This window comes from Corvus hawaiiensis, chromosome 10 (genome assembly GCF_020740725.1).
Source record: "Corvus hawaiiensis isolate bCorHaw1 chromosome 10, bCorHaw1.pri.cur, whole genome shotgun sequence".
NCBI lineage: Eukaryota > Metazoa > Chordata > Aves > Passeriformes > Corvidae > Corvus > Corvus hawaiiensis.
In genome coordinates, this window is record NC_063222.1 from 20446919 (window position 1) to 20473158 (window position 26240).

Below are 26240 nucleotides of genomic sequence, written 5' to 3' on the forward strand. Positions count from 1 at the left end.
TTAAGAAAGATACAATTTTTTAAAGAATGCATTTAATAAACTTTTGTCATTCACACTTTAAATAATGTTGCCAGAAGTCTCTGTAGATTTTATTTGAGGATGGTAAATTGACTGGGTTTGGCTTTTAAACAAAAACCCGTGGTGCCCTTCAGGCCTCTCAGCTCTCCAGGAGATGACCATACCATTAAATATCTGATGTAATTATAATTTTATCTATCAAAAATAGGCCTTAGCTTTGTAAGTACAGAGCTGGTTTAGTACCAACATGTAGAAGTATCTGCAGAAATAAACACCAAGGCTTTTGCTCCTAAATAGGCACCTGTAACTCAGGCCCAAGTCTGACCATTGAAACTGGTACAAAACACCCAGCTGGTGGAAGTTCTCAGTCAGTGAAAGCTGCCTAAATGCAATTTGAATGCTTTGCATGAGACTACAACTGTTTCTTTTATTTCCCACATCTTTGCCTAAAGGCCCTTGATTTCAAAATTATAATAACTCAGAGGGAAAGGGGTTATATCTGCCACTTCAAGGGAGGCTTCTGCCTTCCTTAGCAGACACCTGTCTTTTAAAACCAAGACAACTCAATTCTGTGTTTTCAGAATATAACATTTCAAGTCTTTCTCTGTTCAAAGGACAACTGGCAGGAGTCAGAGGGATAAATCATTAGGTGAGGAACCTGTGAGGGTGAGAGATGAGGGGGCTGTAAAACTTGTGTGGGGAAGAGACCCAGGTTGGTTTTCTTTTTCTTGCTGGTGACTTCTCTCCAGCCCTGTTCCTGACTGACCCTGGGCCTGGGTGCAGCAAGCCTGGCTTTGCTCTGCCACGTCTTCCTCTACCCCTTATGTAATTAAAACAATGACTCAGCTAGAAGTGAAAGTTTTATTTAATAAATATAATTTTCATAAACCATTTTCAAAACAACAACTGACCAAGCTGTACAAGGAGCAAGCACATGGCCTCGCTGGCAGAGGAGCAAAAATAACATGAGGCAGCCACAGTGTCAGAGGTCCAAAATTCTTTGCATTAACTTATTGCTCATTTCCCATGGGCAATGCCCCTAGTCTGCCTAAAGTTAGGGTCAACATCTTTTAAAAGGTACTTCTTGCAGAGATGACCATTCCAGTTTTTTTCTTCAAATCAGCAAACTCAATCACACTTCATTAAAAACATGAGTCTAGATGATGATTTGTTATTTTTGTATGCATTAAATCTGAAATCTGTCATGGGACTGCAACTAGGACTTGTAAAAATATATTCTTTGAGATACAAATAAGAGCCTCCTGCAGCAAGGTGCACCTCATTTTTAACCATTTTCAACTGCATGCTCCACAGATCATCTTTTATCCTGTTGTCAAAATGTAAAAAGGGTGAGAACCTGCTGCTGTTTTAAGTAATATCCTTGAAAACTGCTGAGGAGAGATGAATACACCCCCAGGCCGCGGAGGTGCCCGCCAGGGTCTCTTTCAGCCAAGCCACGCTCTGCGGCTCCCAGAGCAGCGCGTTTGTTTCCCCGTGTCCCGCAGAGCTCCTCGGCCCTCCCTGCGCTGTGCGGTGACACGGGCGGCAGCGGGAGCAGCAGCAGCAGCAGCAGCAGCAGCAGCAGCAGCAGCAGCGCCTCTCTGGGCTGGGACGGGCTGGGGGACACCGGAGCGGGCAGAGTCGGAGCCGGGCGGTGACAACAACAACATCCCCTAAGGAGCACCAGGCAGCCGGGGCAGCACACACGGCTCTGAGCGAGTCCTGATGCCTTTGGAGCAGCACTGAGCTGAAGGGAGAAAGAAATCTATAGAAAGAAATCTATAGAAAGCAGAAGCCTGGCAAATCGCGCTGCTAAGGAGCCACAAGAGCTGGCAGAGCCACGAGCATCCCCAGCATCCCGGCCCTCCTTTTACACGACCGAGTCATTCCCAGAGCAGAAACCAAACCGTGCCACTGGAAACAAACAATAGAAGCAAGGAACGTACGAAACAACCAACAATAAAAACATTTGCAGAAAAAATCCCCCACCCTAGAGCTGCAAACGAGAGAGTCTGGCTGGGAAATAATTTAGGAGCAGGATAAAGGCTAAAATGAGTCCCTGGTGAAGGGTTTGCCCAGTTCTAGGAATGCTCCTTTAAGCAGTGACATCTGTGTAACAGGGCAGTGGTGAGGGCAATGACAATGGTGAGTTTATTAGGGATTCTACACAAAAAAAATTGAAAACCTCGAACTAAATGGTTCAAAAGCACGTTTTGCTTGAGCACTTTAAAACACTGACTTTCACCAAAATGACAAATATTCAGAAGTACAGAAGTAGCAGATGAAACTATGAAAAATAATTTAGGCTGCAGCTTTAAGACACTTTAGCACTAGAAAATGGTATTATATTCCAATATAGAAGTTACACGTTCATAAAAATACACATTTGAAAGTATTACTAAAGATTTTCAATAAGAAATTATAGGTGCTTAATATGCATTCTAAGTTGCACAAGCTTTTCTCAAATAATTCTGAAAATGAAAAGCTGAAGTTTTCAGCATTCCTTCCTTTGAAGCTTTTGTTCCCCCTCCCCTGCTGTAATCTTAAAAAATACATAGAATATTTTTAAGCGGAATATTTACATTTTAGTTATTGAAACAATTCAGAACATCTTCTCGCTTAGTTGTTTTCCACTGCATCCTCATGAAAGCATGAGTTTGGCAACTGAAACTGTTTTCCTAAGTAACAGAACCAAGCCCAGTTTTTCCCAGAAGCAGAACTGACCTGCAGGGAACACGATCCCATTCGGGAGCGGCTGTGGAGAAGGTGCTTCCTTAGGGACACTGCACAGTAAAGTGAGTGTACACCACTCTTGCTTTGAACTACAAACATCTACTACAGGCTTTTATGCATTTCAAGGCTAAATGGTAAATAATAAAACACTTCCTCCTCATGGCAAAGCCTCCTCCATCCCTTCACACTGTCACTGGGAGGTGAATGCCAGCATTACACTGAATTAGCTGGTTTCACTTTTCCTCGTGAAGGACTCTGCACCATGCCCAGGGCACAATGAACTGGTTCCTACAGCTACCAAAGAAATACACAAAGTCCTTCTTCCTTGAATAAGAGCATTTTTAAAAGATTTGTGCCGTCAACACAAAACCCCAGTGACTTCCACACAAAGTATTTGTCACACCAAAAAATCTGCCCTTACTCAAACCATGGTTTATGCTCTTACTCAATGAGACATTACTGACTTAGATTTACTGCAAATAGAAAAGTATACCTTGGCCGAGGGATGGATTCTTAAGTCCTTCCTGAATTGTTTAAATGCAAGTTTCTTCGGTAACCTTACAAACACTGGGAAAAGGGAAAGTAGGGGGAAAGGGAGGAGAGGAGAGGAGATGGAAGGTTTTAAAGAAACACATAATGAGTGCAAATTATTCTTCAAGTACACAACTGTGCTGCTTCTGTGCAAATCTACTGAATGCACTGGTGTGGTAAAAGCCAAAATACATCACCTACAGAGCTGGGCCAATGGAAATGCTTGGAGTGGGGTTTATGGCAAAGCCTCTGCTTCCCCTGCACACAATGAGCCCGTCTGGGATTCAGGGCAGGACACACGAACCACATGGATGGATGAAGGCACACGGTCACACACACTGACAGGACAATGCTGTGCCTGACATGGACAAACAAGCACTGCTGAGAAGTGAAACACTGTGATTGAGGTGTAAAATACAGCTAAACAGCAGATATCTGATTAGTAAAATAATTCTGTATTTCCTAGGTATCCATGGCAGCATAAAGACTTCTAGAAGGAGAAACTAGTAGGAAGAAAATTCCTATTTTAAACTCAGGTTTTATACAGATACGAAATACAAAGGAAGTTACAGGAATGAAATTCAAGTGTATTTTGCTACTAGTGCAGATCTGGGGGGGGCTGGATGGATGACCATCAGGTTATTGCCTCTCCAGCCAGATCCAGGTTTTAAGCCATACCCAGTGGGATAAGTCACATGTTCATACCTGCTGCTTGAGAAGGCAAGGCTCAATGGTAGCGATTCTTCATCCCCTGGGCACTCACTGGGGGGATCTAGTGCACACTGACATGTTCAACCTCAAGCTTCACTGCACTCAGGCATCTGAAGACGTGATACAGAAATGCGCTGTGAACGCTGAATTAAACACTTATTTAAAAGGAAAGGTTGCTGTATTTTGTTTCTTCTTCTTGTCTCGTAATTTATTTTTAAAGCTTCTTAATTTCTGAACTGGTCTTCATCTATAGCAGTGAGAAAAATCCCTCGTGTGTTGCAGGTTCAAGTCACTACAAATTTAACAACAAAGCTGCAATGACAATTTCTTTGCTACCCAGACCCTGCCTTGAGCACTGAGGTCTTGTGAACTCCACAGTACCTGCAGCCTTCAGGTCAGAGTGAAGTTGCCACGCAGTAACACTAAAACAAAGCTCCAAGAGGAGAGCTGAAATAATCCCAGTTAAAGTCATGGGCAGGAAAATGAACAGCAGAGCTGTTTATAGGTAAGGAACATCTAAAGGATCTGATCCAAGGAAAGTGGGACCTGTTCCTTTGCTCATTGAACTTGGGAGAATTTGGGATGACAACAGGGTAACTCCTCTGGCAGCAGCCCAGTTTATAGTCAGTCAGGTTTACAGCAGCCCAGATTTAGAGTTTTTACCCAGAGCTAATTTTAAGATGGATCTTTACACCTTTAACTGTCTGACAGGAAGAGTACTGCTGTAATTGATGGGACTTCACTGTCAGAGACCGACCAAAGGGGGTGTCCCGGAGCAGCAGCACTTTTCCCACTCCCCAGCACCTTTCCTAAGGCACCCTTGCAGCACCTCCACTTCATCTCCCACATCCAAGGACAAGCAGGGGGTTCAGCCACCCTGGCTGAGGGAACAGTGAAATGCTGCTGCTCCCCAGCCCCCACCACGCAGACACATTTGTACTGGGACAGGGGGGGCACCTGCAAGATGCACCACCCAGAGCTCCAACTGTGCAATTTGTTTTTATTGGCATACTTAGGTATCAAAACATTGCCATCAAGGTCTCGGATTCCTCCGACAGACGAAGATAATTAAGCATTAATTGTATCTTCAAAGTACAACATGACCAAATATAAATACATGAAAAACAACAAAACATGCAAAAATTCCCCAACTTTAAAAGGATTAATAATTCAAAAAATTTATGCTAGTGAGATTTCTGCTCAATCCACAGATTCTTTAAAAATTTTTCCATGGATCCAGAACTGTTAACAAAATACACAGGGCATAATAAAAGATGACTGGCTTCTGTATTGTACTTCAGGAGAACAGTGAACTGTTATATCCCTTATTATTCCAAATTACTGACTTGTCTCAGTTAACAGTGTTTTTCAAAGCAATGGCTAATAAATTGCCACTCATACACCAGCATAAATATTTGAATTGCATTTAACTCCCCAAAATTACTAAACTGATTGTTTATAGAATACAGTAACCGTCCACAAAACAAAACTGATTTGCAAACTGCTAAGACAGCATCTGCAAGACAGCTCAAAATGAATGTGTGTGTTTAACGGGAAGGGTCATCATGAAAAACACAACTTTTAAAAGTTTCATTGTGGAGATTCAAATTGATTCAAATTGGATCACTCAAATTTGGGAGGAGAAAGATTTCTGTCATTGCGCTACAGGGACAACTCAAGCATTAAATGTAGGATTCCAATCTGCTCATACAGCAACAAAAAGGATCATATGGTCAGAGGTGAAAGCATTCCTTAAAAAAAAAAAACCCAACTTATTTAGCAATTTGTAGATATAATTAGAAAAAATCCTGGAAGCGATTGCTGTGCAGATTATGCCAGGCCAGACAAGCCCTGCCTGGACTCAGGAGTCCCTCTGGGCTTTCCCAGGGCAGCGCCGGACACTGAACTCGCCTCAGCACCTGCTACAGGTGTGTGAGCACCACAAGGCTTCCACAAGGCATTCAAAAATGTCCCTGTCAGCAAGTGGCTGAGTCCATTGTGGAGAGAGTCAGGATGCTCCTGTCGTTGGCATAGAAGGGATCCGATGAACTCCATGATCTAAAGTAACAATAAAAGAAAAGTTTGGCTGACTGGGAACTTGTACTCTAGAGGTGAGGAGAAAGTCTATGAGAGCAAGAGATAGAAGTGTTACGAGAGTGGGCAAATGTACTTCTTTAAGGGACTAATGTACTAATTTCATGTAGGTACCTGCAGTTCATTCAGACCTTTGGAAACAGAGGCCAATTCATGCCTGCTGTGTAATTAACACAGCTACAGATATTTCCATCACTATGAATTAAAAACAAGCAGAGGTTTTTATGCCTGTTTTGCAGCTGAAGCTTTAGTGCTGTGCCTTGGGAGGCTGTGAATGCTACCTGTCTACAGAGGCACCGTGAGGCCATTCCAGAAGAGCCCTGTGGAGCACACAGCCAACCCTGGAAACCCGGCACAGCCGCGTCTCAGCGGGAAACATCCACACTGGCTGAACCTGGGAGAGGCAACACTTATCTACAGCCATGAACCTGTTTCATCCCTTCCTGTCACACTTCAGAACATCAGGGAACCACCCAAGACATCACAGCTGATGACTCAGAGGGGTCTCGCAATGCCTTTCACTTTGGACACATTGCTGCTTGGGATGAAATACTGCTCTCAGTTGGACAGTATTACAGGACTGTGTGGGAAAAGCTGAACAAGTTTGGAAGGCAGGAAATCAAAACACAACGAGCTTATCCTCCAAATTAGGATTAGTCAGAAATCTGCTGTTTCTCTAGAGCTGTTCCATGCAGTGCCTTGACACAAGAACCACTAATGGGAGACCCAACAACTCAGCAATGATTCCCGTACAAGTAATGTATGTGATCCAGCATTCTTAATATTTTAGTGACTGACAAGTTGACAGACAATTTAATGGAACAGACAGACAGAAATGAATTTTAACATACCACACCACACATTTTATATTCTAACTGGTGAATGAAGCTATAGAAAATACTTCTCAAATACATTTTACAAGCAGTAAATTAAGCACAAGAGACTATATTCCTGTGGCCCACTACTCCAAGCATTTGTACAACTTTGATTCATCAAAGTTTTTATCAAAATTTGACACAATGTTTGATTTCATGTTACCATATTTGACAGAATATCGTATTTGACAGAATATAAGGAGCAGAGAATACAACACAAACTGGCTACAGCAACATTATTTAAAACAGTGTCCTTAATTCTACAGCACTTGCACAAATAACATATTCATCAGCGTCACTTCAATCAAAAAAAATAATTTGCAGCTACCTCCTGGTTGAATACTTAGCTGTTTTATAGAGTAAAAGTACTCAAAAGACCATCCTGTTGGGGACTGCACAATATTCTGGAGATTTAGATAAAAACAAAGCAGCTCAAGCTTGTGAACAAAGCCGAAACAATTTTGTGAGCATTTTAAAATCACCCAATAATTTTCTTAACTGTACCTTCAGCATTTCACAGCTTGTAACTCCTTCATGTGACTTAAACAATTAGTGATTTAAAAAATGAATAAAGAATTTCTCATATTACCAAGAAAGTGTAAGAGATAAAATGGTCCCTTGACTTTTAAGCCAGGTTTTAAATGTCAATACCGAGTGGAAGGAGCTGAAATCATTGGAGAAAGCAAATATGACTGACTTAAAAAAACCTCTCTCTTTTCTATTTGTACTGTTCATAAATTTAAGTGAAACTAGATGATTGTTCAGAGCAATTTCAACCAGAGGCAGAAGCAAAACCCACAGAATTTCAAGCCCTTAGTGTAGCACCAAGATAGTTTTTGCATATTCATTAAAATTAATCCTAATGTCTGTGTTCTAAGAACTCTAAAACTATTTGGCTAGATGGAACTTCATCTGAAAACTACATGAGGTAAACAGAAAAGAAACCTGAGAAAAAGCAGTCTTGAAAAAAGTGTTTAATATTCTGTCAAATACGAGTTAGCTTCAATAAATATTTCTGAGTTCTTAAGGAAAGAAAATTTGAATGGAACAAAGAGCAAATTGTAAAACTGCAAATCCATTGCAGAAAACAAAACACAGAATACCTACCTTATAAGACTACAGGTTACTAAGGCAATTGTTAACTAACAATCTGCCCTAATTAGATAACAGTAAGTGAAAAGAAGTAGCATGAGAAATTCCTCATTTGGAAAGCACAGTTTTACAGAGAAGTGAAAAAAAACCCCAGAAAAGTTAGAGCAACTGCTACCAAAATGTTGATTTTTAGACCAATTAAATGCTCACCTTGTAGATTAAAAATTCTATTAAACTGTTTATTTTACACATCATGCCTGCTTTCTACACAGCAAGTTTGAATTAAAAATGTATTTAATTGTAACAGTTCATTTTTCATATGAAATGAAACTTCTTGCATACTCATACCCTAGGTTTGTAGAAACATTCAGTAAGTTTTATAAGCAAGCCAGAAGAGAGAGACTGACTGAAAGCACAGACACTGTGTTCAACACAAGAGTTCCAACAGAGATGAGCTACAGACCAGGCAATACCTAAAGGCAGAATCAGAGCTGACAAAGCTGTCAGTGAAAATTACCCACACGAGATTTGATACCCAATGAACGATCTCACAACCTTTAACTGAAAGAGACAAAGCTGTTCAATTACAAAATGAGTTTCCTTGAAAATGTGTGAAGTTCGGTGTTTTAAGGTTTGCCTTTTGACCAATGGAGGACCATGGTATCATTCAGGGACAGACATTACGATGTACAAAAGACTATTTTTATTTCTACCCCCAAATATTTCCATATTTGTTTGCTAACCCTCTTGGTTTGGAAATGGGGAGATGGCACATGGGAGGATTCAGTGAGAGCTCCTCTCCCAGTTGGGCTGACTGCAAGAGCAGTGCTGCTCCTCAGATATATTCAATTACTCAACGTGCTTTTACCCCACTGACGTTTGTTTCACACGTGGTTTGTGAAGGAAAGATTTATTTAGCACATGCTTTGGAATGGCACACATGTTTTTGACAATATACCTTCTGGAACCCAAAAAACATTTAAAATTCTTAGAACCTGAAGACTCTGTTCTATCAATCACTCTGATTTTAGAAATAGCTTATAAAAGTTATACTACAAAAATATTTCATCTTCATATCAATCGATGGCTGAAAGATTTAAAGGCTCTCCTCCTAACAATGAAGTTATATTTAAGGGGGGGAATGTGAGCCTTTTGTATACCTTCAGGAGTAATGCAAGCTCCAAGGTAAATATTTGGAGGTTGTACATCAAGAACCAAAGGGAAAAGTCTTTTGACTTTACAAACAACTCCTGATCTGTGAAGGCAAAAAAAGTAATCATAAAAAGGAGAACAAAAACAGCAGCAAGACTTGATTTTCTAAAGAGAAGAATGTACAAATCAAGAGAAAATTATGATAGATACAACACAAGAACTTGTAACGCCAAACTAAACACTTTAACAGAAATCTTTTGAAAACCGTTTTTCCCCTCCCCATCCCAAAAGAAACCACTCAAAAAGAAACAAGAAGCTAATCTTTTCAGATGAAAGAAAGTACAATAAAGAGCTGCATTTTCTACTTAGATAAGCAGAACCTGCAGCTGGTTTCTAGACATCTATTGCTGCAGGCTCATCAGGTTCCAGTTTATAGGAGAATCGTCTGCAGCAAAGGCTATTGAGAGAAATGCCACACCTGTTGACCCGGGTTGGGCTACACCTTCCCATTAGTCGTTCCAGCATTCTTCTAACAGATGTGCATGCTGTTTCCCCATCTGAGAAGCAGCACATGGAGTCCAAGCAGTTGATACCTGAACCTGCCTCAGTAAGCTGGAAAGAGGAAATAAAAGGGGAAAAAAAAAAAGAAAGGAAAATCAGTACTCACAAATTCTAGCAATGAAGATGTCACCAAAAAATATTCAGGAAAAGCAGGTTTTCTTAAAGCTAGAGTGTTGAATATTTTTCAATTTTATAGGAGAACTACAATAATAATATTACCACTTCCTAAGGTCTACATACACTTGCTCTTCCCAAGGTTTGAGTGCAGCCTTGGTGAGCACATGGAAATGGTCTGGCACCGCATCTGCCTAACTGGAAATGAGCTGGTTAGGAATTCCCTCCAACAAACCCCACAGCAGAGCACATGCACGTTCAGCTGGGATGCCTTGATTCACTTCTGTGGCCCTACAGCAATTTATACCAGCTCAGCCCTGTTTCAAGGGAAATCTATCAAGAGAAAGCTTCAGGCTGCAGAATACAACACAGCAATCTTATCCCAAGTAATCTTTCCTCAAGTGCACAATGCAGCTTCCTACAACAATTGACATTATATCACTACCATAGATACCCCTTGGCTTGGTATGGAACAAAAGCACATTCCTGATTGTGTGAACATGGTTTCTCCAAAAGCAAACAAGGCCGATGTCAAAAAGGTTTAGTCACATTCATGCCAGCATGAAGAATAATTCAACATTAGCATAATAAACTCTTTCAAAAGCTCATGTCTTGTAGGTGAGAAAAAAAGGAATAAAAGAAATAAAATGAAAAGAAAGCAGTAACAGATGTATGGGTGTAAGTGCCACCTACCAGTGTGCTCCTCTACAGCACTGCAGCACTAACGGCAGCATAACTGGAATCTCCTACTTCTGCACAGAGAATATCCTAAACTGACTTCAGTAGTAACCATTCCAAAGAGAAATAAAAATGTGAACTGTGGGGATGCTTTTTAATTTAATTTTAAGCTCTCCATGAGAGCATTCTGTCAAACAAATACTGAACACACAGGCTGAATTTAAGCATCCATTACTCTCTCCTCACACCAGTGAAAGAAGAATTCTGGAAGGAGGCATCTTAGTCCATGATGGGACACAGCTCACTTAAGGCCTTCCCACAATTTCTCACTGTGACACCAAAGGTCACTGACTGTTGTCTGAAGATTCTGTTTTTGAGCCCCAATTTCTTCCATGCCACCCACAGCTGCCAAACACTGCAAGGAAAGCAAGGAACCTCAGAGTTCCCTATGGGAATGGTTTACTATGAGTGGACACACTCTCCTTCCTAATTCCCCCAAACAGGCAGCTGGACACATTTACAGCTTCACGACAGAACAGCCTACACAACAAAGAAGAGGCAGCTAACAGAAACAAGAGGCATTTGGAAATACAAGAGAAAAATCCCAACTGGTAGGACAAGGAGGAACACACAGGCAGAACTGGTGTTTGTTTCCATGCACCTTTTCCTGTGCCTGCCCCTTCCTCAGCTCCATGCCACATTCCCCACAGCCCCTCCAGACCTTCCCATCACACCACTCATCGTGATGTTTACAGGATTGGCACTCAGCAGCTGGTGGAACATACAGCATTCTCTACAAACTGAGCCCCCTGATCCTGTGGATGCCACAGCTCACAGGCTGCAGCTGAGTACAGGCAGAACACACTTTAACTCACACACTCATCTGGGGGGTCTTTGGGACACAAAAGGAACATTAACTGTGACAAAGAACTTCTGTACCTGAGAGGCAGGAGCAGAAGAACTGCAAGTGACAGGTCTGAAAGGGGTTCTGGTTAAAAGACAAACAAAACACACCTCAACAGAGCCTGAGTCCCTGAACACCCTCCTACGATGGGCCACCACGAGTGGTCCCAACTGCAGTGCCACAGAAGATACCAAAATCAGGAATAGCACACTTTGCAGCACTGCAAATATGACCTTCAGAGCCACCTCAGACTGTGCTCTCAGAGTTGTGACACAAGAGATTACAGAGAGCAGAAGAAATTCCCATTTGGAGGTCAGCAGGCAAACCCCCTGCTACAGATGGAGTGACCTTCATAGCTGTGGTCAGAGCATTACAAAACTGAACATTCCTACACTTAGAATTTCAGAGTATTTAGTTCATCCATTATCCTCAAGCAGACCTTTACAGTTACTGCAGAAAGTCACTTTACAGTAGCTGTATGCTGGATCAGATCAACCAAACCATTTTTTTCCTTAGAATCTGCTACCCTGAGAGCCAGCAGTCCTGGATATTATCCAAAGACTATCAGAAAGAGGAACCAAGAGTAACCCAAACGAGCTTCCAAGGAGTGAACTCTCAACTCTGGATTTTGGAGGTCTGATGTCTCTTTTTCTGGAGAATCTCCTTTATTCTTCAGAAGTTAGATATAAAAACCTAGGAGCATGCTTGAACCACAACTTATGGAAAAGTTAGTATTACTTTCTTAAAAAATTTCATATGAGACCTTACATAAGCCTGGAAACAACTGTGAGTTTGACAGAACAGTTGTTAAGTGTAAAGTAATATTGTGAGAACATTAAGGACAAAAAAACCCAACTCAATTTTATATGTAGCTATATTGTTTATCATTGCCTGGTCAACGTGGATTTACATCCACTACCTGGAAGGAAGACACATACGCTACAGAGTCCCTTTTTTCCCTTTCTCTCTGTGGAGGACAAATATGGTCATAGTTTTATACCAAAGTAAAACCTGGCATGGCAAGGCAGGAAGGCATAATGTTCCCTGAAGACCTGAAACAAACCCTCAGGAAATACAAGGCAGGAGAGACAATGCTTTAAAAAAACTAATGAGTATAGAGAAATACCAGATATTATTAATACTTGAGTGGCAAATAAAGTATGTTCATAAGGTAAAATCCAGGATCTCAATAAATATAATACTTTATATGAGAATGGCCCACTGGATGCAATAAATCAAAAAGCAACTGAGACTGAGGTGCAGATTTAAAGAATGATTCAGCTTGATAAAGAAAAAAAAAAAATCAAACCAACATTCTATGATCCAATTTTTCTTGTAGATACCAAAAACATGGGCATTTTGGAGATGGCTCAATGACTGTCTCTATATGATATATGTAAATAAATAGACACACATTAGGGTACAGTGGGAGTACTACCTAGTGGAGGTAAGAACTGTCGGGCAGGCAAGATGGGTCTAGCAGCTGCCTATTGTCTTCCCCTCTGTGCCTGCTTTCAGCAAAGTCACATGCTGAGCTGACTGAACCCTTATCTTCTTCCATCTGGAAGGACAGAAAAGCAACAGATCTTATAAAGCACCGCGCTTGAATTGCTTTAAAACAGTTACCATTGTTACAAGAACTTTCACAGGTCTGGTCGTGAGAGAACAAGGCATATTTACAAAGTCAAGAGGCACTTTTTATTTTTGGTGGATCAAAAATTTCTCAGCACCCAAGTGTTAAAAGTGTTTGGTCTTTTTGTGCTCCACAGATTACAAGGAAACCCAATTTGGAATCTGTCTACAATTCTTAGATTTTAGAGTTTTGTTTTCCCCCTTCTAACACAAAGGACCATTTCAGTTTGTCTTATTGCAGGTTATTCCACATGCCACAGGACAGACATTTCAACCCAACATTTAATCACACTGAAAAGCTGGGACTTTGAGGAACAGGGCATGTGTTTAATCCTGTACACTAAGTTAAGGGCACTGCAGGGTGTTTTCCTGAGCCCAGGTCCCAGCTGCCAATATTCTGATGCCACACGGATGCTTCAAAAAAGATATATATGGTTACTACTATTCCACAAATAAGTTAAAACTTGCTCCCTACTGTAAAACTCACTTTCTTTAACCCTTAATACACTTTATACCAAAATCCCAAGCAATTAGATTTAAATTTTTAAAGAAAGTATATAGGAATGTTGACATCTAACAACTTCACTGCCATGATGTTTTCATCACTTCTTTTTCTACTCTTTGCATCAAATGAACCTACAAATGCCAAATTATTTCATTATTTCCAAGTCATTAGACAAAAGTATCTTCAGGTAAGTAGTATGTGCACTTTTGTGACTGAAGACAAATCCAAAATGGTGCATTCTTTACTCATTTCCTCATCTTCCTGCAACAGATTCTGTGGATTAGCCAACAGATCAGCACCAAGCTATGCTAACACAATGAACGGGCCTGTAAAGGAAGAGACTACTCTGGATCAAAGTGCAGCACATCAGGGTGTTCTAGTACACCTCACTAGTGGGAATTCATGCTTCCATTGGACAGTTTTCTTGGAAATTACACGTTCCTTACAGAAAACACAGGCTGTAAAAGGAACAGAGACCTCTCTGCTCTTGGCACAGCTGGGCTGGGTCAGACCAGAAGGCTATAGGGGGGGAATCCTACAGAACAGGAGCTAGAGTTAAAAATACAGACAAGTAATGAAGGCCATACAACCAGGGCCTGGAGTTCTGGAGTTCTGGAGACAGCTGAAGAGCAGATCTGGACTGAGATGAAGGGAAAACCAGGCAGCAACAGACTCATGGGGCTGGAGATGGGGAAAGAACAGGGTTTGGCTGTGACAAGCTAAATGCTCCAGAGCCCTGGATATAACACTGTGCACTGACAGCCCTCTCTGTAAATAAAACCCTTTCTGGTGTCTTATATTTCCCCAGTTCTGTGTACAGTTCATAACACACTGTCCAAAGGTAGAAACTCTATAAACCCAGTTAATCCCATCAAGTAAGCAGTATTAAAACATCTGTCCTGCTCAAAGGTGGCTTAAGATTTCTGACAGTTCTTACAAAGCACAGGACATGTTGACATACATGCAGACAGAACGCCGTCTTTACAGATAAAAACATGGAATGAGATACAATGGGACCCAGCTAGTACCCTAAAATACATATTTCACACATTCCAAGAACAGGAGAGACAGCTATGGAGGAAAGCAGTGCTCAGCCAGATTCCAGCTAAGCACAACACCTGCACCTGGCCTGTGCTGCCTCATTTCCTCTTCATCCCAAGTTCCAAAAGAGACAGTGAAGTTTAGAAGCAAGACTTTAACAGGCACACACAAGACTGCAATTCTGACTTACAGGTATCACCTGGACACTTAGAAGATCCCCCTCAAAGATCTTAACTGTACATCACCAACATACTCAATATGAACATTTTTTTGCACGCTGTGAAGCCTACAGAAATAAAACATTATTGCAACATCATACTTCTCTTTTAATTTGCATTCATAAAGGGAGTCTCCTTTTGATTCCAAGAGAACAGGAAGCATGTTGGCAGAACAAAGCATAACTCAGTTTAACCTGGAGTTATGCTCCTTTTGAGACTTTTAATACATATTTACAAACAACAAAAACCTGCCAGAGTCTGTTCATCAACCTCCATGCATTCTGGAGTCACAAAGGATTCAGTCCGTGGGTGGGCATGTACAAATGAGGTGTGACAGATTAGCTGCTTTACAGCTACACATTCACCTGGCAGCTGTTTTGTTTCATCCTCCTACAGTTTTCCTTGCCTTCTTTGCCACATTGCTTTGGGAAAACCACAGAAACCAACCCATGCTCTTCCCTCCAAATTAGATTTTATTTAGTATAGTGAAGGGAGTACTTTCTGTCTATCAACTGATTTTCCTTTTCACTGTTTTAGGCAAGGATCCACAGGATAACTTCTGAACTTTGTCCAAAGACAGAATAAACTAGAGAAACCCAAATCCTTGTTTGCTTCTTGCTGCACTTTACAAGCTCAAGTACATATTAGAAAGCACCCAGTGCTTGTACTTCAGGTACTATTAGATACTCAAGTGCGAAAATTCTGACTTACAAGAGAATTGGATTTTCGTGATCATTTGTTACTCAGGGACAAAACAGATTTCCCCTTTTTTCCAACCCTTCCCTGATTTTAATATGAAGAAAATTGCCTCACAAAAAACTTGCCTTACAAAAAAATGCAAGGGTTCTCCTGGTTTTAGCATTTTAATGGCTACAGTGCTGCATTCCTAGACAGCTTTATTTTCCTTTGACTATCCAGCTGCATAACCATTCAAATGTGCCTAGTTTCTGAAATTTTAACAGAATCTTCTGTTCTAAAACCTTTGGCGTAGATATGATGTGTGATGTAATTCACTTTAATAATTCATTGAGAAAACAGAGACTTCCATACACTTATCCAAAGTTTTTAAAAGGTAACTTGATAAACCAAGATATCTGATAAACCAAGAATTTTAAAAGCTAACTTGTAAAGGCTTTTGCAGAGGAACCTCCCCAATATGTTGCTAAGTTTAACAGCTTTCAAAAGGTATATTGTACTTTGCCTGTTTTAAAGCTATTAAGGGCTGAATTCAAAACAAAACAAAATAAAACCAGCCCACCACTATCCCCCTGGGGATTTGGAAATCCAAAGTGGTGTGTTCCACAGTGGGGTCACTAACACCACAACACAATGGCCATTTCAAGTTTTGCCTTGTAAAGGTATAGTGCACTCCCAGAGAAAATACAGAACTTTTCTCTTTTGGTTAAACAAACTGCAATTAAGTTCCTAAAATGTAGGTTAGTTGGTTCTCCTAGGCACCTATTTGTACATTTTTAACAACAAAGTCACCTTGAAAAATATTTAAAAGGAATCAGATCGTTGCATTAATTCTTGCTGTAGGATGTACAAGTAGATACTGGTGGGATTGAGATTGAGACATTGCTGATGCATATGAATGCTTAAGTCTTACAAAAGAGAATCAGCATTTGACAGCATTTCATGTGCTGAACTCGGTACATTTGAAGAGTTGCAGAATCATGTTTTACCTACACAGACACATGTACGCTTTGATCTTGTTTTGAGTAATTTTCTGGGACTTTGTAGCCAAATGCCTTTAGGAATATGTATCTATACACATTGAAAACAAACAACACTCACTTTATAGCTACACAAAACAGACACAAAAAGCCTCAGCTGCACAAGGGTATGGACACACCCAAGCTTCAAACATTTTCTGCTCTTTCGACACAGTTGAAAGCAAATTAAAATGGCCAAATAACTTGCAAGAAATTGCTGCCTGAAGTACATGGATCTTCCTGTCACAGCCTTATGAAGCTGAAATTATCCAGCATGCAAAAAGCACTGTTAATTTTTATCATAAAGAAACTAAAAGCATTATAACCATGCTAGAAATTACGATTATTTAAAAATGGATGCAAGAACAGCTGATCTTTATTCTGAAAGTTGAGCATCATGCTAGGGATGTTTTTTCCTAAAAAAAGAAAAGAAAAAAAAAAGTATGTCCAACACATGCTACTTAGGAGAAGCATTTGGCTCAGAAACACAGAGCAAAGCCAAGAAACCACCAAACTGAATGTTTCTGCACTAGAGGTATTGCCCTCTCACCCCACTAATATATATTCATGCCTCTTCCCATCTCTCTCAGCACTGGTTAGTTCACCTTGAGCATGCATAAGAGTTGATGAGGAACTGTCCCTCCTACTCTACCTAATTTTGCTCAGCTGATTCCTTGCCCTGGACAATGGCTGCAGTGCGATGAACTCGTCACTTAAAGCAACTCTGTTGGAGTACATCTACAATTGGACAGAGAAGGGATGGAACATACATGTCAGTAAGTAGCAGCAGTAATTTTCTGAGAGAAAGACACAGGACAACACATTGTTATTTAAGTGGAATACACATCATATACAGAACACAAGTCTGGTACCCTCAAGACAGCTCCTGGGATCATCACAGCCAGTCACTGTTTGGTAGGACCATTCTTAAAGTACCTTTGCTTTCATACTGAGAGAAAAGGCCTACACACTTTTACATCTGTGCTTTACCAGACACTTTTATTCTGTATTGCTTTCTCCCCTCAATAGTGCTGTGATTTATCTTTACCCAGAGATTTATATTTTGATTCACATTTACCTTACTGTCCAATTCCTCCTGTAAGATTCTGTAACAGACCTATATTGAGAAATTGCCCACAAGCTACTTCAGGGCAACTGACCTAAGTGAAACATAAGACAGCTTTTCTTTAGGCCAGCAAAAAACCCTTGGAACCCAGCAAAACTAACATAAAATGAAGTAACACACATTCACCTTAAGTGCATTAAGGAACATAAAATTAACCAAGCTCATTCTCTATAAAAAGTCAACTCATGCTTGCCTGCCAAATTTTTAATTTTTAGTTTCCCAAAATGGACGACTGAGATTTAAGTTGCTGTGCCAGAACAATATTTACATGTAAAAGCCTATCAAATTTCTCTCTCGTATCAGTTGAATTTCTCTGCTCTCTTATGAGTAACTTAGCTACATGTAACATCTAACAGATCAGAGGCAAACTCACTCTCAATGCTATCACTTCCTACTAACAAAAAGATATAAAATCAAGGTAAGGCAGATTCCTACAGATACAGTGAATTCAAAGCACTAAGTCGGGTAGGTCACACACAAACAATTTCTGAAAAATTAAAACAATAGGAGCAAGCATTTTCAGCTGAAAAACCTGTGTTTTGCTCACTACTGCTGGGAAGATTTTAGAATTTAAATGATGGCAAACAGAAACAAATAACCTAAATAGCTGCAATTTAAAAACAAGGAACTAGGTCATGTAACAATTTATCTTGCCATGACAAAACCACAGTAACTGTAAATCAAGCTTTTTCTTTCCCCCAATATGAAAATATACTAATGTAGTCCTACAATTAAAAATGAATGATTAAAAATATTCAGTTATACAGAGGGTGCACTTACACTATGAAAAATAATTTAAAAGGACAGTATACAAAGTTCCATATTTACTCCTTCAATGACTTCCACAGAAGTCCCTAGCATCAGTCATCACCCTCAGCATTTAGGACAAAGACATTCTCCAAACCCTTTCTATCTGAAAGTCGGTCTCTTCCTCTGCTTGGAAACAGAAAGACAAATATTTACCAGGATTTTTAAACACAAATGATGAGGTATGATCGTAAAAGAAGCATTCTGTCACTTCTTGACAACAAATGTGCTAAGCTGATCATCTGCTTCTCTTCAGTTACATCTACTTCCTCACTGCAAGAACAGTGAATGAAATCCAGTGGAGCTGACTGTCTCATTAAAAGCAGATTTAACCTCAAGAAAGGAACAAGGAGGTGCCATCTTTTTGCAAATACATTTTTAACTATAATTTCACTATCAGACACACAAAGAGAAACCATTGGCTGCTGAAGAATTTCCGGTCAAATCCCATTTCAGACACCTTGACTTTGCAGCATCAGGAATTAAGAATTTTCAGAAAAAAGACAGTATTTTGGTAAATAGAGACTCAATGGTGACTCTGTCAAATGCAAAGTAGAAAGCAAATAAGAAAAAAATTGACTAAAAGAGATGTACAAAGCAAAATCCCCATGGCCAGGAATCAAGCCATAGCCACAGGAAAGGTGTTAGACATTCATCAAGATTCCTTCTTAAAAATAAGAGGCCCTACTGTGTCCTTGACAGCACAGCTGTAATGGAAGCAAATTGAACCCAAAAATTCTTTAGAAAGGACTCCTAAAGCAAGAGAATGCAGCAGGAAGTATATGGATAAAGGCAGGAAAAAAACATATGGATTTTTGGGTTTTAACTCAAGCACTTCAAGAACAGGAAAACCTCAAGAACCACCCCAATACCCTGCCAGACAGCAACAGCTGATGTACAACAAGGAAGGAAAGGGAATGTTTGATAAATATTGCCACTAGCTTTTGAAGGGGGAAAAAAGATAGGTAGGTATCATTGCCTATAGACACTCTAATCCAAGAAGTGCAGTAATGTGCAATCCAGAGTCTTATCAGGTCTAGCTGAACAGTCTTCTGAAAGTCATTGGTTATTTACCACAGCTTTTAGCTAAAAATTCCAAGACAGGAAAAAGCAGCCAATATTCCAGTTCTGAAAAGGGACTAATGGGGTATTTTGGCTAGCAGTAGGCTTGTCAGCATGATGCTGATCCTAGACAAATGAAGAGAACGTCTCACATGGATTTTTTCTACCACACAAAATAGAAGGGTGATATAATTTAAGCAAATCAACGTGCACTTACATTAAAGTAATGACAAGGTTCAATGCTGAAGATAACAGCACTGATGCAGTGCAGTCAGGAGTTCTGTATGGCACAGAGCTCAGTGCCATTTCCATTAAGCAATTAGGACATTACAAAATTAATATGGCACACAGATGGACAGAAACTGCTAACAGGTTTCAGGCTGCAACTGTGCATGGGATATCTCTGACAGCTGGGTCCTTCATTCACTTTCACTGTTTCTGGCCCTATGCTAATTGACTTCTCATCAATGACCCAAAGGAAATTAATCACCACCTGCAGATGTAGAAGAAGCAGAAGACAACAGGTGATTGATGTATGTTATTCTGTAATCTGAATGGGGACTCATTATTTCCATACTTGGCACTGATGTCTGCTGTGCTGGAAATACTGTGTCCACTGGTGAAATCCAAAATTCAAGATGAGGTTGAAGAATGGTGAAAATTACAGGAGGAACACAAGAATGATGAAAAGATTCTAAAAGAACCTTTTTGACAGAAGATGCAAGTCCAATCTACCTACCAGTGCTAAAATTAACTTGGTCACAAACCTAACTGTGAATAAAACAAAAACTGTAATAGAAACCTTCTCAGGTTAGCAGAGAAAGTACAAAAAGATAAAATGTTGAAAACTGAAACCAGAGAGGCAGTCACTACTAGAACAATAGGTCAGGGTGACTTCTCCATAACTGTCTCTAAAAAGAAAACCCTCAAACAGAGATGAGATATTTACCTAAAAGACAGCCTAATCTCAACAGAATGATTTAAAGGATTGTTTTGTAGCCTGTGTCAGGCAGAAGAGAGATTCCATTACCACAGCATAACTTTAGACCTTGTCTATGAATCTGGGAAACCGCCACATGGGTAATTAGCTTTAATTACAGAATCAACAATCAAATGCATAGCATATGAAATTACTGAGATTTAAGAAATACTAATTAAAACAAGTTTTACTAAAGTAATTTTTAAAATTATTGTTTCCATCACATTTTAAGAACTATTCAGTGCCAATTACAGTGGCAGCTTCTAATACTTCTAATGCCTAGGAAAAAAGTAAGTTACCCTCTACAAAGCAGTATAAAAATGCACAGTATGATCCTTTCATACAGCAGCAAGCTGAGATGCAAAAGACTGAGTGACCCCTTCATAAATAATTCTATTCTTTTTGTTATCAATTACTTAAACATAAACATTACTGCCTTGTAAAATGGTGTCCTCACTTTTGTGATTTTAAATTAACAAGTGTATTTCAAAATGAGAACACTTCTCTGCATTAAACATGACAGCAATGTAAGAGGGTAACTATTGGTCAAGTTGGATACAAAAGCATAACATTACCTGAGCTTTTTCAGTACTTGTTGGTTGCAGATGTCTGTACAGCACTTTCTTCACAACATCAATAAACAAACAAGCAACTACTATGAGGATTATGGCAAACCAAGCAGAACCACTTGACAACAGTTGAACAAATACAAAGTACATATCCTGGGTATGTAAAAATGGCCTGAAAAGTTAAAAGAAGTGGCAATTACTAAAAAACTTCAAGAAACAGAAGTACAGCACAGGCTGTCTCAACAGTATCTTACTTTACATCAAGCAGTGAGACTCAGGATACAGAGTCACAACTGCACCATGTCCATGTAGAATTCAGCAACCTGTTGGACCTGACCTGCAAATAAACTCCAGGGAAAGAGAGTACTGAACTTCGGAGGAAAAGGTTCTGATACAGTTTTAAATTGAGTTGCAGAGAATCAATCACCATCCTATCCCTCCAGACTCCAAACTACAAGCAAAAATGCTTCACTTTACTGATTCAAACCCCAGCATCTTTATTTCTGTTGCAATTATTTAACTACTACATAGCACCTTTGGGCACCTATTTACTTCTTAAAAATGCCTTTACAGTCACAGGCTGTCAGAGTCAGGTACTGTGGGTCCTTGAGCACAGGACAGCAAAGCAGCACTGCTTGAATTTTTCAATCAGCAAAAGCAAGTGGCCAGTCTAGGTTTAAAACATCTTTTTCCACAAACCTGTCATAAAATTCAGACCAAGATGGTAGAAAATAATATTTCAGTGGTTTTTTTAGCTTAATCAAAATTACATGTAATAAAAAGGGGGAAACAAAAGAATCACTTACCAGATAATTCCCCCATAAAACAAGGAGAATATGAAATAAAATACAATGGATCCCCAAGTAACAAAATGGTTTATCCATGTCCAGAAGTGAGTTTCTAGTGCCATCTAAAACAAAGATAACTTCCATGAGCTTCTGTTTTCCATTCACTTCACAGAAAATGATAAATACCAGTCAGAACACACTTATGAACTTTCAGCCCAAACAATAAATATTGTTGCAACACACAAAAAACTAAAGAAAAATTTCAACCACTGTTGAAACTAAACGTAAAAGTCACTTATCTGGAATCCTCAAGAATCAATAACTTTTGAATAAATTTTAAATTATTCCTTTATTGCATATTTGCCTATTCATCCAAACACAGAGAGCAGTCGGAGTAATATCATACCTTCATCGTAACAGTTATAACCATAACGGTGAAGACCAAAGTACCAAATGTCCAGTTCCCAAACATCTAAGAAAATGGCAAGGCAAAAATCATGGAAGAAAAAAATATTATTAAGAGCATTCACAGTAGGAATCTTTTCAAGTCAGCTACACTAAAGAAATAAGACATAAGCTTGTGACAAGTAATCATCATGAAAAAAGCAAGGAGGATACAACACAAACTACTAGAAAAACTACAGCTTGTGATAAGAGCAAAATTAACAACCCACAAGTCATCTTTCTTCTTGGTTCAAAACAAATCACCACAAAAGCTACATGAAATATGGAAAAAAAAGGCCAAAACAGTAATATGAAATGATAGGAAATGAAGATACCAATTTGATCAATTAATTATAAGCGTCCATAGAAAGGAAACATTGTGTGGAAGGTATTCACTTTAAGTGCAAAACACTTTTGAGTTTAAACACTTCCAGATAATTTTAAACATGCAGCATCAAATGAAGGTTCACTTTTAACCCCAAGCACAATTCTACAATTCAAAAATAATGGTGCCATTGTATTTTAGAAAATTCTAAGGAAAAGACACTTTGTTTCAAGGCTAATAAACACAAAATTAAGCTTCAATTCTGAAACACTAAAATCTGTCACTTTTGTATTCTCTTGTGCACATAAATTAAACTATCAAAACTCTGAACAAGGTCTACAACAATAAAATCTCAGCTCTGACAACCAAGCAGGGATGCTGAGGTTGTATCTATCTATGCACATGCTACTCAGAACTGCCATTCTACACCAGGTCCAGCCTAGAACCAGCTGGGGGACCACAGGGAAGATGTTGCTATTTCACAGCTGGTTTTGCCACTGGCAAACTGAACAATGACCGAATCCTCAACTCTGTGTTTACTGGTAGCAGACTAAGCAAGCAAGGAGGAAGGTACCACATGCAGAGAGGCAGTCAGGGTCATCCTAGAGCTGATGTGTCAGTAGAGCACAGGGGCTCGGAACTGGGATTCACACAGTTGTAGTTCTTGTTACAGAGCTCTGACAAAAACATTCCAACAGCCTGAGGACAGATCTCACAACTGCTTCTCTCATCTATATACAAGGTACAAAACTGAGGCAGCCATGAGTCTGGATTTACTGATAATTTTAAAGATCTTTGTTATAACATGCCTTCTTGAAGCCTTGGATTTACTTGTCCCACCAACAGTAATGGTTGACAAGTAATGTGCTTGTTGTGAACTGCTGCAATATTCATCTTAAAAGTAAAATTAAACTTCTTCTCCTGAGTGACCTGTGAAAGAAAGTGTCTTTGCTAACGCTGCTCTCAATGGTCACAGAGTTAGAACACAAAACATGAACAGGTTCTTGCCACCATTTTATTTTTGAACATGTACACTGTGGATGCTGCATCCTTTAATCCTAAGAAGTAACAGATACAATATTTTGTATCTCCTCCTCTTCTAAACTCTTACCATTTGCCTGTTAGGTTTCAATATCTGACGACATGCACAGCATGAAAAAGGGGGGAGAAAAAAGAACTAAAAGATCAAGTAGTTGCACAATGTGTTGAGGTAAGCCTAACAAAGCACCAGCATTAACAAATTATTTACAATCCTCCTGTTCTGCTGTGCTCTGAACTGAGAGCTTGGAATGGAAATGTGAGGCCTTGCACTAACACTACCCTGTATCACAGATCTTTACAGGTGATCACTTCTTGAGGACTTATTAAGAAAGCACTTCAGCAGTGCACAAAATCCTCTTGCCCTTAATTTTGGCTTTTCCAGGCACACATTAAGTTTGCAAGAAACTTTATGCAATGCAGATACTTCACTGCAACACAGTTCTACCAGTTCTAATCACCACCATTTAGCAAATACAGAGAGGCAGAGTAACTAAAAAAATCAGGAAAGTCTTAGAATTTATTTGAAGTCATATCACATGAGAAGCTAAAGGGCAGCTGCCAATTCCCCAAACCAAACAGTTGTTACTAAATATAATGAAAGAAGTCTCTTCCTGCCCTGTGGACATTTACTAAGCAATTTTGAAGTGAGGTGCTTTGACAACTGAAGATGAATGTACCACAGGCACTGATTCATAGTCTAAAATTACCTCATTACAAGAGTCCTGAAGGACCTTTACAACTGACAAGAATTTCAAATCCCACAGCTTGTAACAAATGACAAGAGAGGACACACTCATACCTCAGCTGGAAAGAGACGTTTTAGTCTAAAGCACAAGTATTTTAACATTCTCATCAAATATCTGATGATGGAAGGAGTGCTCCAGGTGGCTGCACCACTCCCCCTTCACTGTTCCTCCCTCCACAGGGAGGCTGCCAACCACCAGCTCAGCCTGCAGCCCCTCAGGACCATTCTGTTCACTCTCCATACATCACTGTATTTCTGACTAAACTTCCTGAGCTCACGCCCACTCCCTGGCACCAGGTGACCCCTGGGAATTCAGCAGGATGCTGGTTTTGTCCCTTGTGCCATATCTTGCAACTCTGCCAAGTGCTATGAGAATTGGCAAGTTCTTCATGCCAGTATTAAGAATGGCATAATGAGAAGCAAATGTATTTTCCCATTACTACCCATGTTTAACAAAGGAAAATCAGTATCTAATTGTTCTAAATTGAGTTAACTAACTCAGAACCAGGGGAAATAACGAAACAGACTTGTAATGGTTTCATTCAAGCTTTAGAGTTTTTTTGTAAACGATTCTTCCTGTGAATTTTAACATCTTTAAAACAGAAAGTGTCAAATTAGTATTTAATGATTTCATTAAGTTATAGTCTTAAAAATATTTATTGAATAAAAAGCATAATTTAAAAGCAGCTTGCACCACTAAATTAAAAAAACATTCTGAGTAATCCAAATAATATATTTTCAGGAGAAGCTTTAACACTTTTGTCAAGTTTCAGCCTAACTTTGTAACAGTTACTGAAGAGAAACCATTGCTTGACACTGCAATTAAGTCCAATTCAAAATGAGATTTGAATGAATGAATATAAATTCTCATTTGCTGAAATTATGAAATACGATTTTGACAAAAACAGTTTACAAAATACAACAAAGTTTAAGACAGCCATGATACACCTATTACCTTGAAAGATATGTTTTTCAGGGACATATGCTTTCTGACAACACCTTACAATTTCTATACTAAGAAATGTTACTCTTGAGAGCATACACAAATACTGAAAAAGAATCTTTGATAATTATGTAGTTCATAAAACCAAAATTTTTCCGACACAGGAGGATTTTTCTAAAGAAAATTAAGAAATATCACCAAAAATACAATGGTAGAATAACACTTATGATATTGTACCTGGCCGTTTCCCAGCAGAGAAGTGTCTTCTCCCATTAGAAGATATGAGCCATAAAAGAAAACAAATGCATGGAAGAAGCCCAAGATGGTCCAGTAAAGAAATGGTTTAAACCCCAAATGGGCATTTTTACTGATGTCTCTGCAGAAACAAAACAGATTTTGGATTTCACACTGCCTATAACCATCAGCGATCCACACTGCATGACTGCTACTTCTCTGAATAAATGTAACTTTCAACTGCACTGAGACACATTTAACAAATGCTGACATATGAAAAAAATACATAAATCACGGGCAAGAAAAGAACTCTGAGCTCTCATGATTTGACTCTGCTTTAAGCAGAGGTCACTAATGGCAAGGGTCTCTAATGGGTCAAATTCAGAATAGCACAAACTAGAATTCTTGTTCCTGGAGGTGGAACTGTAAGAGGAAGAAAAATCCACATCTCCTGATACTTACCCCTTGCTCTGCTTTAAAAGACCTTTACAAAAAGAGAAACATCAGAGAGACATCTCTTTTTTACAAAAATATCTACTTTTTTCTCCAAAAAGCAGTATGCAGTGCAACATGCTACCACTGGGAGGACATCTAATTCTACAG

General features: G+C 39.4%; 1 protein-coding gene across 15 annotated transcripts in view; it reads right to left on the reverse strand.

The window, feature by feature from the left end:
* Positions 1 to 865: 865 nt before the first annotated feature.
* ATP11B (ATPase phospholipid transporting 11B (putative)) overlaps positions 866 to 26240 on the reverse strand; it is a 65592-nt gene continuing 40217 nt past the window's right edge. The window contains exons 25-33 of one of the 15 annotated variants that reach the window (XM_048313948.1): positions 25641 to 25779; positions 23786 to 23809; positions 22312 to 22377; positions 21924 to 22027; positions 21124 to 21289; positions 17227 to 17312; positions 14191 to 14281; positions 12902 to 13024; positions 9733 to 9818 (exon numbers count right to left, since the gene is read on the reverse strand). In XM_048313948.1, the coding sequence (XP_048169905.1) occupies positions 12902 to 13024; positions 14191 to 14281; positions 17227 to 17312; positions 21124 to 21289; positions 21924 to 22027; positions 22312 to 22377; positions 23786 to 23809; positions 25641 to 25779 (799 nt within the window). In that variant the 3' untranslated portion in view covers positions 9733 to 9818. Of the gene's footprint in view, positions 6052 to 6846; positions 9819 to 12901; positions 13025 to 14190; positions 14282 to 16959; positions 16991 to 17226; positions 17313 to 21123; positions 21290 to 21923; positions 22028 to 22311; positions 22378 to 23785; positions 23810 to 25640; positions 25780 to 26240 lie in introns of those variants that run through there. The other 14 variants (XR_007205646.1, XM_048313961.1, XM_048313954.1 and 11 more) reach the window with 14 other exon arrangements.